Consider the following 14,446-nt stretch of genomic DNA (forward strand, 5'->3'; position numbering starts at 1 on the left):
GGACCATCGCCTATAGCCCAAGGTATCCTGTGGATACCCTATGGACCCTGAAGTAGAAATTGGAAGTGCTCACTTTAAAATTATGCCAAATATTATCTGGTGATCATGTGTGATCAGAGAGCACCCTGCAGTGCAGAAATCATTTAAGTCCAGGGAATATGGTTGAATATCTCTCTCATCCTGGCTTCAAAAAACTCTGGGGTACCATCCTGAGAAAAAACGTAGCCTTCTTTTTCAAATGATGTGGCCCCTTAGTGGTTATTTTCAGGTGATCACCAGGTAATATCAACCTGCACTGCAGAAATCTAGCAGAGGGAGGGCATTTGACATGCACAATCTCACCCATCCTGACACCTACACACTCGTGGCAACCTAGACAGAAAGAGGAGAGCCCCATTCTTCAAACAATAACATCATATGCTACAGAAAGCGTTAACAAGCCCTTAGCTGACATATTGTTCGAACATTCCCTTATTGTATTTTGGTTTTGCTTACATTCAAGCCCTATTCTGGTCTATTCACCGCAAGGGGTCATAAGCTCAGAATGCATCTCAGATGGTATGGCTATGTATGCATAAGATTTTTTATATGTATGTATAATTAAAAAATAATTGAAACTCTACACGAGTACTTCACTTAGGGCCTAATTCATTAAGGATCGCTATTGTGATTGAAGCGCCATAATCGCATGCAGGTCTGCTGCGAAGATATGCTAATGAATGCAATCACAATGCCAGCATAGAGATGCCCACTGCCTCCCACTACTGCTATCTCACATCCGTAATACAGTGCAAACCTTAATAAGCATCGGTAACATCGATGGCAGAATTACAGCAGCCCTGACCCTACTTAGAAATTGCTAACCTCGTTGCACGCAGTAAGTACTCAAGCTGCGTGTGCAATCGTACTGGCTAATTTATGCACGCCCATGCAACGGTGTTCAAGCGGACAGACACACCTGCGTTTCTCTTACCACTCCCCCGTCACCATCCCAAATGCTCAGTGCTTGTCAATTACTCTGTGATGGCTCTCCATGGTCTGTGTGATCGCAGTGGTGCTTTTGCGCACTGCGATGCATACGCAGTACGCAACAAATCGGCCAACTGTGCGCTGTTGCAATCCTTAATGAATCAGGCACTGAGTATACTGACCCACACAGCTAATGTCTAGGAAAGGTTTTCTCTCCAAAACCAGATACTTAATAAGAAAAACTTATGAGGGAAACTACTGTAAAGACAGCTTTTAAAACAGTAATGTTTAAGACTTTAATATCAATTGCATCAAATAGTGGCATGTATTTGCCTTTTTATACTTCAAGCAAGACTGCAAGGCAAACTTGAGTAACTCTCAGTTTCTTCATAACCAGTGACAAACTAGCAAAAGGCTTAATAGAATAAAGAGAAAAGGGATACCATCGAATGGTTAACCATCAATGGTGCCATCAGTGCTTTTCATCAATGGCAAGAAACAATTCATGGGAAAGCATTGAAGGTTTACACCATCAGCAGCAAGCGCTGTTTGGCGACAAAGCAGTAGGCGAGCCAATCAGAAAAAAAGGGGCAGCAGCTATTCTCTGTGATCCATGGGCCGAGGACAGGGTGAACATGCCATTGCCATGCCAATGATCGCGAAATACGTGCTATATCGCATTTTTACGCGATACAGGAAGTGGGACTCAGTTTTTACAAATGACCGGGTCCCATAGGACCTGGTCTCGAGTCCCTCTCGTGTGCTCTTCGCAGAGCAGCCAATCACTGCCGGCGGCGACTGACTAGAGAGATGCTGTCGGTGGTGACCGGCTGCTGCGTTCCACCTGACGTCCACACTGTTCCTCCCGGTGTACGGATGCTGGATCATGCTTCCTCCGACCTTGCTTATCCCAGGGGTAGTGGATACAGTGCATCCGGAAAGTATTCACAATGCTTCACTTTTTCCACATTTTGTTATGTTTCAGCCTTATTCCAAAATGAAATAAATTCATTTTTGTCCTCAAAAATTCTACACAATACCCCATAATGACGTGTAAAAAGTTTTTTTTAGATTTTTGCAAATTTAATAAAAAAAAAAAAAAAAACACTAAGAAATCACATGTACATAAGTATTCACAGCCTTTGCCATGAAGCTCAAAATTGAACTCAGGTGCATCCTGTTTCCACTGATCATCCTTGAGATGTTCCTACAGCTTAATTGGAGTCCACCTGTGGTAAATTCAGTTGATTGGACATGATTTTGAAAGGCATACACCTGTCTATATAAGGTCCCACACTTGACAGTGCATGTCAGAGCACAAACCAAGCATGAAGTCCAAGGAATTGTCTGTAGACCTCCGAGACAGGATTGTCTTGAGACACAAATCTGGGGAAGGGTACAGTAAAATATCTGCTGCTTTGAAGGTCCCAATGAGCACAATTGCCTCCATCATCCGTAAATGGAAGAAGTTCGGAACCACCAGGACTCTTCCTAGAGTTGGCCGGCTGTCTAAATTGAGCGATCGTGGGAGAAGGGCCCTAGTCAGGGAGGTGACCAAAAAACTGATGGTCACTCTGTCAGAGCTACAGCATTCCTCTGTGGAGAGAGGAGAACCTTCCAGAAGGACAACCATCTCTGCAGCAATCCAACAATCAGGCCTGTATGGTAGAGTGGCCAGACAGAAGCCACTCCTTAGTAAAAAACCACATGGCAGCCCGCCTGGAGTTTGCCAAATGCACATGAAGAACTCTCAGACCATGAAAAACAAAGATTGAACTCTTTGGCATGAATCCCAGGCATTATGTTTGGAGGAAACCAGGCACCGCTCATCACCAGGCCAATACCATCCCTACAGTGAAGCATGGTGGTGGCAGCATCATGCTGTGGGGATGTTTCTCAGCGGCAGGAACTGGGAGACTAGTCAGGATAGAAGGAAAGATGAGTGCAGCAATGTACAAAGACGTCCTGGATGAAAACCTGCTCCAGAGTGCTCTTGACCTCAGACTGGGGCGACTGTTCATCTTTCAGCAGGACAACGACCCTAAGCACACAGCCAAGATATCAAAGGAGGGGCTTCAGGACAACTCTGTGAATGTCCTTGAGTGGCCCAGCCAGAGCCCAGATTTGAATCCAATTGAACATCTCTGGAGAGATCTGAAAATGGCTGTGCACCGACGCTTTCCATCCAACCTGATGAAGCTTGAGAGGTGCTGCAAACAGGAATGGGCGAAACTGCCCAAAGATTGGTGTGCCAAGCTTGTGGCATCATATTCAAAAAGACTTGAGGCAGTAATTGCTGCCAAAGGTGCATCAACAAAGTATTGAGCAAAGGTTATGAATACTTATGTACAGGTGATTTCTTTTTTTTTTTTTTTTATTAAGTTCGCAAAAAACTCAAAAAAACTTTTGACACGTTGTCATTATGGGGTATTGTGTGTAGAAGTTTGAGGACAGAAATGAATTTATTTAATTTTGGAGTAAGGCTGTAACATAACAAAATGTGGAAAAAGTGAACTGTTGTGAATACTTTCCGAATGCACTGTAGATCCCATTCTAGGACTCTGATGTCGTAAAAGGACCCTGATGTCATGAGATGGCTGTGTGGGCAGTATCACTGTTACTGGCAGCAGGTAAATGATATTTATATTTATTATAGCACCGGAGGAAATACAGCTGCAGCACCCACTAGTGCCCTGTTTGATTATATGGGGAGACTGACTTGTGTCCTGTTATAATAATAGTGGAGCAAACTATTGTACCCCTTCTTCTCTCCCACCCCTGTGCCCCCTGTTTCCCTCTCCCGTGCACTTTGCCCTCCCACCCCTGTTCCCATTTCTGTACCCCTTCTACTCTCTAGCTCCATTGTGCCCAGTTCCCTTCTCCCCATGTCTGCTCTCCTATGTACTCTCCCCTCCCACCTGTGCCCCCTGTTCCCCTCTCCATGTCTGTACCCCTTCTGCTCCCGTATACTCTGCCCCCTGTTCCCCTCTCCCCATGTCAGTCCCCCTTCTGCTCTCCTGCTGTGTACTCTCTCAACCCTGTTCCCTTCTCCCCATGTTATTCTTAGTGTAACACATGCGCTATAGCACGTTTTTTTCCATGCTACAGGTAGTGAGGCATAAATTGTGATAGGACCCAGACACTGTGGAGTAGGACCCCAATTTTTTAAAGTGAGGGATCACTGGGACCGACGTTTTTTACTTGCTCAGCGCGATCACTGCACGCCTCCTGCCATCGGGAACCATTGTACTTCCGCCATCAGTGGCTAAACCATTGACCACCGGTGGCAAGCCATCGATAATTGGTACCTATCAATAGTCATCCCTAAAGAAGAAGTGGTTTCTCTAAAACACATATATGGGTACTGATTTTAGAGTTAGAAGTAAATCCAGTTACTGGGACCAAAAGTTTTGTACCTGGAAAACCATTTTGTGGTGCAGGGAGAAAATGTAAAATGCACAACTTTATACATGTGTGTGGGATGCATCCTAGGCTAACTCTTAAATGCAGCGTAAAAAGAACGCTGGTCAGTAAGAACATTTCTATTTATACAAGATGGTTTGCTTGGCTGTAAATCCTCCACTTAGCACAATTTGAACCTAGTTGTAAATCAGCTCCATAATGTATTATTATACCTAGTTCAATCTTATACTGATTTAGTGACTGGCAACCAAATACTTTATATTCCATCTAGGAAATAAAATGTGTGCACTATGGGCCTGATTCAGAGATGAACGCAAAGTCAGTGTCGGGCGCAGTGGAGCGATTTTTTTCTGGAACAGTTTTCTGGTCGTGCCCTAGTGAGACTCTGTGAATTCGTACCCAGTTGCGGAGGCCCTGGCGTCTTAGGTGAGGCGCTCATTCTGAGACAGCATAGGCTTGCTCAGAGGTTCCATGTGCCACTGATGTTTCCACTCATAAGATGTAAGATGCCGGAGGTGGGTGTCTCTGTGCACAAGACGTCACCAAATCATTAGCGTGCAGGATCGCAGCAGCGACGGGCATTGCATGCATCTCTGAATCAGGCCCTATGTTCTTTCTGGCTACCTTGGAATAACCCTAACCTTCCTGCATTTCACAAACTAAATATGATGCAACTATTTAAATGTAACTAGGTCAGAGTTGTAAGCAGAGGCTATAGAGCACATAACTATTAGCTAATAAACACAATAAGGTAAAGTGTTTGCATTTACCCTAAACACACACACACACAATGTAGAATCATTTATCTTCTCCTAGAAATATGTATGGGAATACCTCAATGCAAATGTGATGCATTCCACCAGCCTTGTTTTTCTGTAGGAAGCCAGAGATTGGGCTCTTCTCTCCCAGAGGATGTAGGAGTTCCAGCTTTGTGTTTCCAAGTTCCACAAAAACGGTATACACCCCATGTTCAGGAAGGGGAACAGTCTCACTCACTTGTGCCCCCATAACATTCTGATACATGGACTTGGCTTTTTCTAAGTCAGGTACCGCAATAGCTACATGATTGAGGCGCCCTAATTTCCACAAAGCGTTTGGCATCTTCTGATCCAGCCTTTGTGAAAATGACACGTTCCTCGTTGCTTGGATGATACCATGGACTCTACAAATCAGACCTGTCAAAGAGAAAAAATATATTTATTAAACTGGAGAAATAGGTATGTTACAATGTGTGGTGTCCACCAGAGCTGTAAAGTTATGGTAAGTGTATATTGATTACTGATTACAAATTTAATGTAGTAAAATGGTAGCACAAAGCATTTTCAATACAACCATGTAAACCATCAGGCTACTTTGATTTAACATAACATATTTATTTTATTAAAAACCCTGAACAAGAAAAATTGCAACAAAAAACAGAGAAAGATCACCAGTGCTTATACTTTTATGCTTACCTAAAAATATAATTACTACTACTCTACTGTGTACGGTAAATCTAACAGAAATTGGATTCCGAGTACATACAGATACATAGGATATTCCTTTTATTGACATTTGTACAAAATTGGGACTAACAGACCACAAAAGATGTTTTTGGTATTTTTAATAAATCTTGCTGACTCAGGGCCCGATTCTGAGTCACACAATATGTCAATAGCAGTTGAACATTTTTTTTTTTTACTGAGCATGCGTCCAAACTTTGTTTGTACAGAGCCACAATAATAATTTCAGACACATGCATGCAGAACTGTATTAAAAATTTAATGGGCGTTCCTGGAAAGTGACTATTCAGACAAACGGTAATGGTCTTATGGGTGTCTCTTCACCACTTTCAACTCCCTCCTCTGCCCATCCCTTCCTTGCTCTCTGCCCGTGACTTAGCCACCTACTTTACGTCTAAATTGACTCCATATGTCAGGACATCATATACCACCAGACCCTCAGCACTCCACCCCTTTTCCAAGACCACCCCATCCATCTAACCAACTCTGACATCCTTCTCCCCTGTATCTGGAGAGGAAGTCATGGCTCTCATCTGATTCTCCCCCCCTTGACCCTTCTCTACCTTTCTCCTTCTGCCTGTACCAACTCATCTCTCTTCTCCCTTTTGTCTCCAAACTCCCTGAGCATATTGTTTACAAACGCCTTACCACCTTTCTTTCCTCCCGTCTTCCTTGACCCTTTTCAGTCTGGCTTCCCTTCTCTCCATTCCACTGAACTGCCCTCACGAAAGTCAGCAATGACCTCCTTGCTACCAAATCCAAGGGCCACTACTCTCTGCTGCTTTTGACACTGTGGACCACCCTCTCCTCCTGCAAATCCTTCACTCCCTTGGTCTAGGTGACACTACCCTCTCCTGGCTATCCTCCTACAGTATCTCTCTGACTGTTCCTTCACTGACTCCCATCACGACTCCTCTCCCCCACTTCCAGTAGGTGTTCCCGAAGGTTCTGTTCTTAGACCTCTCCTAATGTCCCTCTATACATTCTTTCTAGGTAAACTCATCAGCTCTTCTGACCTCCAATATCATCTCTATGCAGATGATACACAGATCTACTGTACCTTTCCTCCCCTGACCCCCATCTCTTCACTCGTATCTCCAACTGTCTCTTCCTGGATGTCCCAGTGCTTTCTTAAACTTAATATGTCTAATGCTGGCCATACACTAGTACGACCAGTATAAACTAAGATTCATGTTACGATATACCTTGAACTCCCCGGCAGCTCCCTGGCAGTCCTGTCCGCAATATTGACACACGATGTTCATACGATCTCATGTACGATGTATCGTGCATCCGAGTGGCATTATTTGTAAAAAGAAAAAAAAAAAAGATCTGCGATGCATGCATCTATCTTTAATAAAATAAACACATATGTAGGGATGGTTCAGTGGGAACCATCCTTGCATCTGTGAACAAAACAACTGTTAAAAAAAAACAAAACACTTTTTTGTCCTCCCCCCCAAAAGAGCAACCAGCCCTGAGTTTTTAGTGACCCAGTGCTGGTTGTGCAAAATATGGGGGACAAACGACGTTGGGGTCCCCCATGCGCAACCAGCACTTGGCTCTGATCTGGTTCTGGAAATACAGGGGGAAAAAATGCGTAGGTTCCCCCTGTATTTTCCAGAACCAGCACCAGACTTTTTCTAGCGGGGGGCTGATGCCACAATCAGGAGAGCCCTTTCACCGGGCTACCCAGCCGAAGCATCAACCCTGACCGCTAGTCAGCCCAGGTCGGGGAGCCCCCCAATAAAGGGGTCCCACCCCTCCAGGGCACCCAAGGCTATCCCCAGCACCCCTGGGGTGGTGGGTGCCGGGTTGATAGTGTATAAGTGTAGTGTGAAAACATTGGGCCTGATTCAGAGCCACTCGTAAGCGGCAGCTCGTTCGCTCCGAGCGATGTTTTCCCAACTGCGCATGCGTACGGATCGTTATACGCATGCGTGAACCAGTCAGTGCGGCCGAAATTCATGTGCTCGCAAAATAGCGAATGCCTGCTAATTTGAGTGACAGAATGAGGCGTATGTGGGTGGTAACAGGGGAAGGTGCTTGTAAACGGGGAGTGGAGATCCGATCGCAGGCGTGCTTAAAGGTCAAAACGGGCGTTTTATGGGTGTGCATATTTAAAACAGCAGCGTCATTGACCACGTCACTGGGTTTTTTTAAAGCCAGAACTGCTCGCAAAATTGTGGTAGCAAAAACCAACCACAAGAATAGCGAGCAACTCATACCCTGTACTCGATTAATCTAAGAAATAGCGGACATGACGTAGGATGCGAGCGGACAGGGGGCGTAGCTTCCCAAAAAACGACCGCAAGTTTTGTACGCTCGTTCAGACCTAGAGGCGTGAACAGATCGCAAACAGCGAACGGTTCATTTGAATAGCCACCCCTATTTTCTGGACGAGCGAGCGCAAATAGAGTCCGGCTCTGAATCAGGCCCATTGTCTTTACGAGTAGAACTGCAGGTCCCAGCAATTTCATTATCAATTGACGGCACAACTATCTCCTCTAGTCCCAAAGTGCGCTGTCTTGGAATTATCCTGGTCTCATCCCTCTCCTTCAAACCACATATTCAGCACCTCTCGCAGTCCTGTCGTTTCCATCTCAAAAATATTTCCAAGATCAGTCCTTTTCTTACACAGAATGCTACTAAGACCCTTATCCATTCACTGGTCATCTCCAGATTGGACTAATGTAACCTCCTCCTATCTGGCCTATCTGACTCCCAGCTCTCTCTACTCCAATCTGTCCTCAATACTGGTGCTTGGCTCATCTAAAAATGCATCTTTTAAGCTTTGGATGTATGAAGGGCTCATTTTACAGAAAGATGTATTGAGTTCATTTGCCAACACACACCAACTTGTAGCCATGTCCTGGGCTTAACAAAAGCAGCTTTAACGTAACCTAGAATAAAACCACTATGCAGTATACACACTGGGCCTGATTCAGAGATGTACACGCTAATGCAATCGCAACTGCATTCTCTAATAAATCGCAGTTGCTAAAATATACCAATTTGTTCCAAAGCATAGCCAAGCATAGGGACACCCACTGCTGCCTTCTCATATCTGTCCAAAGATGTGCAACAGCATAAACATCTGTAACATTGATGCAGATCGGACAGCCATGCACCAATTCTGGCCAGCCGCAAACACTGCAGCTCTCATGACACGCAGAGAGCTCTCATGCTACGTAGGAGATTGCAATAGCTAATTTATGAATGAAACGGCGTTTAAATGGCCAGACATGCCTACGTTTGCCTAGCCAACCCAGTTACCTCCCATAAATGCCATCTACCTGACCAAATTGACCTCACTTTGCGAATGGATCCTCTGTGCAGACGTAATTGAAAAACAATAGCTGCGAGTGCTCAGTGCGGCTTACATGCATGTGCCATGGCAATCGCACTATCTGCGTAAAAATCGGCATTGCATACATCTCTGAATCAGGCCCACTGTTTATTGTCAAAGCAACATGCTAATCTCCCCTACAGATCACGCCCTCTACCCTCCTATACTCTTCCATTCCTCAAGTTGTCATGGTCTCCTTCTCCTTGCTTAGTGGCCTTGAAGTCTTCTGCACCTATAAACTAGGGTACATATTTCAGCCAGTGCTGAATTTGTTATGATCGTTGGTACACCGTCTAACTTGTCTTTTGAATTTGTTTGTATTGTAACGTGTTTGTTTTGTTACAACAATTCAGAGATAATTCTCTGTAATGCTGGCCATACACACTACAATTATCGGGGCGATCCGCCTGATATTGGCGGATCGCCCTGATAATTGTAGCGTATGTGCGGGCGACCGAGGGTTAAATATTGCTCGGTCGGGCATGCAGGATTGTCCAGCATGCCCGTCCGATGCGATATTTACCCGGTAACTGTTGGCCGCATCGGGTAGTGTATGCCCAGCGCGGCCGACAGACATACATTTCCTGTGTTCCTTCCTACGGAAGGAACAGGGAAATGTCTCCTCCCCCGGGGGCGGAGTGCGGATGTCGGGCTATACACTGTGAGATTTCTCTCAGTGTATGCCGGCGACATCTGCGGCTGGCAGCCGGCCAGATAAAATGTCTGTCGGTTTGACAAACATTTTATCTGGCTGTGTATGCCCAGCATAACTGTTTCGAGTTCTGAGCTTCACAATGATAAACTCCCAATCCCTCCTCTGTCCTCCCCATTCACTATAAAACTCACCTTATTCTAATGGTGTACACTTTAGTTGTTCTACCCTGCAAATACTGTAGTTGCTGTGTATTCATTATGTAACTTTGTATTTTGTTTAAATCCTCACTATGACACTGAGGACCCTTTGTGGTATCTATTAAACAAAAGATAGAATGTGGTACAAGAGTTGAGAAAGGCACATTTTATTTTTTTAAATATAACTAATGCACCAGACTTGCACCCTAACACATGCATCAGTCAGAGAGCATCAAGCTTTCTTGCCAAAAGCCCATTTCCTACCACGGTAAACCCACGGCTAACACATGTTAACCCATAGATTCCAGGTAAAGTACCTAGAGCTATGGGTTAACGTGGCCATGTTAAGGGCAGAAAGCCCTACTTACCACAGATTTCTGTTTGCACCTCAAGAGGGTGCGAGCAGAAATCTGTGGTAAGTGCAGCCTGTCGGCTAAGCTCAGCTTCTTATTAAATACGCCCCTAAGCCCCTCACCTGTTCTACACAGTTTTTTTTAGCCAGCTTTGTGTTTCAGAAGTGAAAGCACCAGCATGACAACATAAATGCATTTCCAAAATAAAAATATCTTTATTAACCAATCAATTTATGGTACAGTCTCTAGCACAATGTAAGCACTGGAGTGTAAGAACAGCTGTTTCCTTAAGTTGAACAGTTTATCCTAGATCAATGTTTCTCATATCCGGTCCTCATGGAACCCTAACAGTGCGGGTTTCAAGGTATCCTCAGGAATAATTATTACCACCTCTAGATCTATTGTGTTAGTCAATTAACACACCTGTGCTCCAGCTAGATGATCTGGAAAACATGCACTGTTAGGGTTCCCTGTTGACTGCACCAGAGAAACACTAGGTCACACACTCTAGGCTAGTTTAGGAGCACTGTTGTGTTACCACATGCATAGAAATACACATCTAAAGTTTTAAAAAGACAGATAATTTACTAAAACAATGGAAAAAATAATTGTAGTGTGCATCAGAAATGTAACCTAAAACAGAAGCACCGCCACATCCAAGTGAACCAAATATAATTGTCTTTTGGCTCTTTAATAAAATATAAATACATTATCCTATAACAGATCTGTCTTCTTGCATCTCATGCCGGAGCCTTCATTAGGAATACACAGAGCGCAAACCTTTCCCCTGCAATAACACTACACAAGCAGACACCAGAAACACACGGCTCATACTCTGCTATGTAAGGAAATAGCAGCGCCTCAGTACCATCAGGCAACACAGACCTCTGTTACCTGTCACCCTGAGCATGGAGGCCGCCATATTGTTTACACTGTTTAAGTAAAACTTTATTTGAAACCAACAGAATCAATCACAATCGTTATAAGAAATTTACCATCAACAGGAGCTTGCTGACTGGGTGATAGAAAACTTCCGGCTACGTCACAGATCTCGTCACTGTACACGCGCGCTCATCCGACGGCCATCATTAAATAGGGCAAAAGGTTTGACCCAAGTAACACAGACAAGATGAGTAAAATGGGCTACTATAAGCAACTCCAATAAATACGTTTTGTTTAACGTTAATCTCGATGCAACTAATTATTTTAAGTGTAACCCATTACAAAAAGGATAGTTCCATTAGTGGAGGTGTTTTAAATAATACAGCTAAATGTTTATATTTACAGTGTTTTGTGTGAAAACCTTTAATGTCATCGAGGCAAGGGAAATGGAAAATAATGTGGGTTTCAAAGGTTTAATTTGGGTTGGAAAAATACTGTGTTTCCTAGGAAAACTGGGGAACACTGTGGACCGATGACCTGCGGCCTCAGGGGCAGAACTATGGGAGACAATGGAGGCGCCTGCCGCCGGGCTCCAGCTCTGAAGGGACACCTCCTCCATTGCCCACAACATATTCACCCCACTTATGGCTGTAACTATGTACCCGGAGTGAACCTTCACGGCCGCCCAATACATGGCACCACTTCCCGACAGCTGAGAAACAACCATACACTAGTGGAGAGCTCCATGTCAGACCATAAGCTGCTGCCTTCTTCTATCTATAGCCTGTCTGCATGTGAATTGCGTCATTACAGTGTCAGCAGCTGTGATGGGTGGGGGGGCACCAAATTATAACTTGCCTCCGGGCATCTGGGATGAATTTACGCCACTGTGCGGCCTGTAGTGTCAGACCCCATGACGTTGATAACTTCTTTGCACTCAAAACTAATCAGGAGCCAAGTTTGGTCGACTTGTTGGTTACAGATTAGTGATGTCACAGGAAATTTCCAGGGAGCACAGGGCCTGATTCAGAGCCGGACGCTATTTGCGGTCGTTCGTTCTGAAAAAAGGGGTGGCTATTCAAATTAACTGTTCGCTCTTTGCGGTCTGTTCACGCCTCTATGTCTGAACGAGCGAACAAAACTTGCGGTCGTTTTTTGGATAACTATGCCCCCTGGCCGCTCGCATCCTACGTCATGTCCGCTATTTATTAGATTAATCGAGTACATCGACCAGCGTATGCATACCCTCCAACTATACCGTTTTAGCCGGTACAGTACCGTTTTCTAATGGTCTGTACCGGCAAACGGGGCTGTACCGTTTTGTACCGGGTTGATACACTCACCAGATTTGTTAAGCAGCGCTGCTGGGACACAGGACTCCCGCAGCGCTGCTGAGTGACAGCCGACCTCCGTGCTTCTCTGCCCTGACCGCCAGCGCCGGTATACAGAACATGCAGTATATTACTGCATGTTCTAAACTAGCCAGCGTCCGATGCCTCCAGCCCCCATGGACACGCCACTTTACCGATTACCACGCCCCTTTATCTGCGGTCATGCCCCCCCATGTACCGGGTTCTTACTAGGAAATGTTGGAGGGTCTGGCGTATGAACTGCTCGCTATTCTTGTGGTTGATTTTTCCTACCACAAATTTGCGAGCAGTTCTGACTATAAAATAACCCAGTGATGTGGTCAGTGACGCTGCTGTATTAATTATACACACCCATAAAACGCCCATTTTGACCTTTAAGCACGCCTGCGTTCTGATCTCCACTCCCCGTTTTCACGCACCTTCCCCTGTTACCACCCACATACGCCTCCTCCTGTCACTCATATTAGCAGGCATTCGCTATTTGGCGGACAAACGATTTTCGGCCGCACTGACTGGTTCGAGCATGCGTATTACGATCCGTACGCATACGCAGTTGGGCAAACATCGCTCGGAACGAACGAGCGGCCGCTTACGAGCGGCTCTGAATCAGGCCCACAGTGTTAGTGATCTTGTCCCTACGTGGGACTTTTTTTTACTAACGTTTATTTATTTTATTTATTAACAGTTTCTTATATAGCGCAGCATATTCCGTTGCGCTTTACAATTGTAAGCATTACTAGAACAAAACTGGGTAATAACAGACAGATATATAGGTAGGAAGGCCCTGCTCGCAAGCTTATAATCTATAGGGAAATAGGCATTGATACACATGGATAGCTGCTATATATTGCATTTTGGTCCAGCCAGAATGCACAGTTTCTTGGTTGGCTGCATGATCCAGTCACACAGGAATGTCGACCAAATGTCATGAGGATGTGAGAGAAAGACAATGTGTGAGATTGTGTGTGGACTGTAAAAGGGGATGTAATTAGATATGGAAGCAATGAAGGTTATGTGGGAGGTTCTGGAATCTGATAAGCTTGTCTGAAGAGGTGAGTTTTCAGGGAACGCTTGAAGGATTGGAGACTAGAGGAAAGTCTTATTGTGTGAGGTAGGTCATTCCATAGAGTGGGTGCAGTGCGAAGAAAGTCCTGTAACCGTGAATGGGAGCAAGTAATGCATGGGGATGAGAGACACAGATCTTGTGCTGAGTGGAGAGGTTAGGTTGGGAGATATTTTGAGATGAGTGAAGAGATGTATGTTGGTGTGGTTTGGTTAATAGCCTTATGTGTAAGTGAAAGTATTTTGTATTGAATACGGTAGAAAACTGGCAACCAATGGAGGGACTGACAGAGCGGGGCAGCAGAAGAAGGTTTCGCAAGGAAGATAAGCCTTGCAGCTGCATTCATAATGGATTGTAATGGTGATAGCCTGTTTTTGGGAAGACCAGTAAGGAGGCTATTGCAATAGTCAATGCGGGAAATAATAAGTGCATGGATTAGAGTTTTTGCAGTGTCTTGTGTGAGATATGGTCAAATTTTAAATATGTTTTTTAAATGCATGTAACATGATTTTGAGACAGATTGAATGTGGGGAACAAAGGACAGTTCAGAGTCAAGGATGACACCAAGGCAGCGAGCTTGTGGGGCGGGGTGGTTAGTCGAGGTATCAACAGTGATAGAGAGATCAGGTTGGTAACTGTTATTGGCCGGTGGAAATATAATTAATTCTGTTTTAGAAATATTA

General features: G+C 44.7%; 1 protein-coding gene across 3 annotated transcripts in view; it reads right to left on the reverse strand.

Annotated features, from left to right (window-relative positions):
* MCEE (methylmalonyl-CoA epimerase) overlaps positions 1 to 11,397 on the reverse strand; it is a 29,415-nt gene extending 18,018 nt beyond the window's left edge. Inside the window, exons 1-2 of one of the 3 annotated variants that reach the window (XM_088443450.1) lie at positions 11,343 to 11,397; positions 5,227 to 5,567 (exon numbers count right to left, since the gene is read on the reverse strand). In XM_088443450.1, coding sequence (XP_088299576.1) covers positions 5,227 to 5,567; positions 11,343 to 11,370 — 369 coding nt within the window. In that variant the 5' untranslated portion in view covers positions 11,371 to 11,397. Of the gene's footprint in view, positions 1 to 5,226; positions 5,568 to 7,099; positions 7,313 to 11,333 lie in introns of those variants that run through there. The other 2 variants (XM_088443446.1, XM_088443442.1) reach the window with 2 other exon arrangements.
* Between the last annotated feature and the right edge of the window lie 3,049 nt (positions 11,398 to 14,446).

Source organism: Taudactylus pleione, unplaced genomic scaffold (assembly GCF_031769625.1).
Source record: "Taudactylus pleione unplaced genomic scaffold, aTauple2 ptg000019l, whole genome shotgun sequence".
Lineage (NCBI taxonomy): Eukaryota > Metazoa > Chordata > Amphibia > Anura > Myobatrachidae > Taudactylus > Taudactylus pleione.